This window comes from Tupaia chinensis, unplaced genomic scaffold, assembly GCF_000334495.1.
Source record: "Tupaia chinensis unplaced genomic scaffold, TupChi_1.0 Scaffold000187_1, whole genome shotgun sequence".
Taxonomy (NCBI): domain Eukaryota; kingdom Metazoa; phylum Chordata; class Mammalia; order Scandentia; family Tupaiidae; genus Tupaia; species Tupaia belangeri.
The window spans coordinates 455316-460805 of NW_006159662.1; the positions used below are offsets into that span (position 1 = coordinate 455316).

At 35.2% G+C, this 5490-nt stretch overlaps 1 protein-coding gene across 2 annotated transcripts in view; it reads left to right on the forward strand.

Annotated features, from left to right (window-relative positions):
* The window catches only part of ABCA9 (ATP binding cassette subfamily A member 9), a 63337-nt gene that overhangs the window by 12545 nt on the left and 45302 nt on the right, over positions 1–5490 (forward strand). For both annotated transcript variants that reach the window (XM_014587156.2, XM_027771143.1), the window contains one exon: positions 388–535. In XM_014587156.2, coding sequence (XP_014442642.1) covers positions 388–535 — 148 coding nt within the window. The remainder of the gene's footprint in view (positions 1–387; positions 536–5490) is intronic.

Here is a 5490-nt window from a genome sequence, read left to right on the forward strand (position 1 = left end):
GCAGGAACTTATTTTTCTGTCTTCTAAAATACTTTCACCACTCCATGATTTTACTTCGAAATGGAGTGCCCTCCTTTTCCCTCATCTTAAGTCTTATAAAGTCCTATATTAAGTCCAACTCAAATATCACCTCCTTGAGTTTTACCTCCTCCTAGGAGACTTCCCGGGTGCTACCTATTGTCCCCAGTGCTCTGTATCACTAACTTCCCAGATTGCTTTGTTGTTAGGTAAGTTTATCGCTATCTATTACAGAAGATCTGAGCCCTATAAAGACAGAAATTATGGTTTAAATAGCTTTACAACTCCAGTGTCAAACAATAATAATTCTTAATTTAATACTAATTCTTTTAAAATTCAACATCTCTCTTTTTTTTTCCTTTTTTTCAGCTTATACATTTAGACTATGACATAAATTCTGATGTCCCTTTGGAGTCTGCAAGCAACCCATACCTAATAATGGCTACTCTTTTCATGTTGTTTTTTGATACTCTTCTCTACTTGGTATTGACATTATATTTTGACAAAATTTTGCCTAGTAAGTAGAAGCATAATGGTAATTCCACATAATTTCATTCATGTACTTCTTTTAAATAACCATCTACAAAATATTGATATTAATTACCTGGCATTTTTTCCACTAAAGAAAGTAAGCCTAATAATATCTTGTGCTTTCTCTATAAAATAACTTTCTTTTCTTAAGTTTACTTTATTCATTTCTTCCCTGAGAAGAGAAATATAGGAAGAGAGAGAAAGAGATAGAAACAAGCACCCTCCTAAGAGTCCTCCTACTGCAATCTTCTCTCAGTCTCAGTTGGCTCAGTTCCATGACATACATGGACCTACCCATGTTCTCAGGGACGTCCCCAGATGTGAACCCAGGACCTTTCCCATGTGGGTCCATTTGCATTCCCACTGTGCCACTACCTGACCTCTATTTACAGAATTACTTACTAAGATTTTGCTCTATTTTAACATTTAAGGCTGTTTTTCTTTGTTGTTTTTTTTTTTGTAAGAGTCACTTGTAAGAGATTATAAATAATTATATTGTTAGTCTTATATCAGAACTAGATGAGAATATTGGCACATGAGATCTAATCTTAAGAATCTTTAAGTGCCTCCCTATTTAATTCACTTGATACATAGTAAACTGCCCAGTAAAGTAATTGCATATTGAATACACAGTGTTTCTTACAGAGAAGCAAGGGTGTGACCTGCCCTGTGCATCTCTGAGTTTGCCTCATACTTACCAGATAAATGTTAGGGAAGAGGCAGAATGAGAGATGGGGGGATTAGAGGAAGGGAAACAAAGCTTTGAATAGTTTATGTGTTATGTTTCAGAAAGGATGAATACAAAATATGACTATGTGTTTTTTAAAGATTTCGAAATAAGAATTTTGAGACTTGTCATTATTGTTCTGACATTTGCTGTCATAGTTAGAATACTAACCAAATGAAGGAAATCACAAAAATACCTTGTAGGAAGTGTGTCAAAGGGGAGAAAATCATACAAGGGGATAAAGAGACACGAGAGAACCCACTTCATTTTGTTGGGACCTAGAGCAAAGCTGATAGAAACAAACGAAGACTAGTACAAGGAAAGAACTGTCTACGCCAGTCTCAGATGTGCACACGTTTGGAAAATCGTAATGAGTAAAAACGAATTCCAACGGTGCTTATGTAACCAATATGTAGGAGCCAAGTGGGGTTTATGCCAGGAATAGAGTTGGTCATGTGAGGGGCCAAACAGAGGTGCAGCAAGTACTCAGTGGTCTGTGATATTGGACCCACACCTGAAGATCTCCCTGTACCTGCCAGGCATGCACATGTGTGCTCATGGCCCAGGCTGTGTGAAGCTGGAAGTGGAACTCGCCTCTTTCAGAAGAAATAAACAGATCCACTTAAATAAAGAGAATTGGTTGGGCCAGCTAGTGGCATGGTGGTTAAGGCCGCTGGATCCCACGTAAATGACCACATGGTTCAAATCCTAGAGGCTTGAAAAGCACACCATGCACGTGTGTGTGTGCTCAAAATCTTAAGAGGAGCATGAATGAGAAGTGATTCTGTTGTGGCCATACCCATTGGAGGGTGCTTTCTCACTTTCTCTCTGTCTCTCTCTCTCTGTTTCTCTTTGGCAAACACAAATTCCCTATAGCAAAATATGTTTTTTAAAAAATAATTGATTGCATTAACAGAATAAAGAAACTCACATTGTTATCTTAATTCATACAAACCAAAATTTGATAGCATTTATTAAATATAAATGTTAATAAAAATTTATTACCAACCTATAAGTGGACGAGAACATACTTAACCTGACCAAGACCTATCAAACATTTGAAATATATAAAAGTAGCAATGCTTAAAGATTTAGAAGTGGATGCTAAATGTTTTCATAAAATAGAAGATAACAAGATTATAGTTTAAAAAGATGTCATGATAATAGGATAATTATATATAGAATTCTAGCATGTGATAAACATTTTTTATGCATGAAATAAATTTGATGGATAAAAATGTGAAGACCATGTAATTGCTCTATTAATCTATGGAATATAGTCAACTTCTGATAGTAAATGGAACATAATAAGGATAAATTTCGTATTCATATATGTAAGACGGTAGTTCCCAATGCTCATTTAGCCTACTTGAATTATTTTGACTTGTTTACACATCTTTAAAATGCAGACTATTGTAAGTAACTGAGGAAAGATTAGTGAAAAAATAATTAAGAAATTTGACAGGAAACATGGATACCACAAGAGGAATTGTAAAAGAAAAAACCATAGGCACTGCTTTCTAAAGAGGAAATTATATTTCATTAGGTGTGATTTACTGAGTTTGAAAATTTTGTTTGATAAGGTTTTTGAAGAAGGTGGAACCAATTTGTAAGTTCTATTAAAATGGAAGTTCTACTTTTGGCCGGAACCACCATCTTCCAGTAATTCACCAAAATGACGAACACAAAGGGAAAACCCATACCTAATAATGGCTACTCTTTTCATGTTGTTTTTTGATACTCTTCTCTACTTGGTATTGACATTATATTTTGACAAAATTTTGCCTAGTAAGTAGAAGCATAATGGTAATTCCACATAATTTCATTCATGTACTTCTTTTAAATAACCATCTACAAAATATTGATATTAATTACCTGGCATTTTTTCCACTAAAGAAAGTAAGCCTAATAATATCTTGTGCTTTCTCTATAAAATAACTTTCTTTTCTTAAGTTTACTTTATTCATTTCTTCCCTGAGAAGAGAAATATAGGAAGAGAGAGAAAGAGATAGAAACAAGCACCCTCCTAAGAGTCCTCCTACTGCAATCTTCTCTCAGTCTCAGTTGGCTCAGTTCCATGACATACATGGACCTACCCATGTTCTCAGGGACGTCCCCAGATGTGAACCCAGGACCTTTCCCATGTGGGTCCATTTGCATTCCCACTGTGCCACTACCTGACCTCTATTTACAGAATTACTTACTAAGATTTTGCTCTATTTTAACATTTAAGGCTGTTTTTCTTTGTTGTTTTTTTTTTTGTAAGAGTCACTTGTAAGAGATTATAAATAATTATATTGTTAGTCTTATATCAGAACTAGATGAGAATATTGGCACATGAGATCTAATCTTAAGAATCTTTAAGTGCCTCCCTATTTAATTCACTTGATACATAGTAAACTGCCCAGTAAAGTAATTGCATATTGAATACACAGTGTTTCTTACAGAGAAGCAAGGGTGTGACCTGCCCTGTGCATCTCTGAGTTTGCCTCATACTTACCAGATAAATGTTAGGGAAGAGGCAGAATGAGAGATGGGGGGATTAGAGGAAGGGAAACAAAGCTTTGAATAGTTTATGTGTTATGTTTCAGAAAGGATGAATACAAAATATGACTATGTGTTTTTTAAAGATTTCGAAATAAGAATTTTGAGACTTGTCATTATTGTTCTGACATTTGCTGTCATAGTTAGAATACTAACCAAATGAAGGAAATCACAAAAATACCTTGTAGGAAGTGTGTCAAAGGGGAGAAAATCATACAAGGGGATAAAGAGACACGAGAGAACCCACTTCATTTTGTTGGGACCTAGAGCAAAGCTGATAGAAACAAACGAAGACTAGTACAAGGAAAGAACTGTCTACGCCAGTCTCAGATGTGCACACGTTTGGAAAATCGTAATGAGTAAAAACGAATTCCAACGGTGCTTATGTAACCAATATGTAGGAGCCAAGTGGGGTTTATGCCAGGAATAGAGTTGGTCATGTGAGGGGCCAAACAGAGGTGCAGCAAGTACTCAGTGGTCTGTGATATTGGACCCACACCTGAAGATCTCCCTGTACCTGCCAGGCATGCACATGTGTGCTCATGGCCCAGGCTGTGTGAAGCTGGAAGTGGAACTCGCCTCTTTCAGAAGAAATAAACAGATCCACTTAAATAAAGAGAATTGGTTGGGCCAGCTAGTGGCATGGTGGTTAAGGCCGCTGGATCCCACGTAAATGACCACATGGTTCAAATCCTAGAGGCTTGAAAAGCACACCATGCACGTGTGTGTGTGCTCAAAATCTTAAGAGGAGCATGAATGAGAAGTGATTCTGTTGTGGCCATACCCATTGGAGGGTGCTTTCTCACTTTCTCTCTGTCTCTCTCTCTCTGTTTCTCTTTGGCAAACACAAATTCCCTATAGCAAAATATGTTTTTTAAAAAATAATTGATTGCATTAACAGAATAAAGAAACTCACATTGTTATCTTAATTCATACAAACCAAAATTTGATAGCATTTATTAAATATAAATGTTAATAAAAATTTATTACCAACCTATAAGTGGACGAGAACATACTTAACCTGACCAAGACCTATCAAACATTTGAAATATATAAAAGTAGCAATGCTTAAAGATTTAGAAGTGGATGCTAAATGTTTTCATAAAATAGAAGATAACAAGATTATAGTTTAAAAAGATGTCATGATAATAGGATAATTATATATAGAATTCTAGCATGTGATAAACATTTTTTATGCATGAAATAAATTTGATGGATAAAAATGTGAAGACCATGTAATTGCTCTATTAATCTATGGAATATAGTCAACTTCTGATAGTAAATGGAACATAATAAGGATAAATTTCGTATTCATATATGTAAGACGGTAGTTCCCAATGCTCATTTAGCCTACTTGAATTATTTTGACTTGTTTACACATCTTTAAAATGCAGACTATTGTAAGTAACTGAGGAAAGATTAGTGAAAAAATAATTAAGAAATTTGACAGGAAACATGGATACCACAAGAGGAATTGTAAAAGAAAAAACCATAGGCACTGCTTTCTAAAGAGGAAATTATATTTCATTAGGTGTGATTTACTGAGTTTGAAAATTTTGTTTGATAAGGTTTTTGAAGAAGGTGGAACCAATTTGTAAGTTCTATTAAAATGGAAGTTCTACTTTTGGCCGGAACCACCATCTTCCAGTAATTCACCAAAATGACGACCA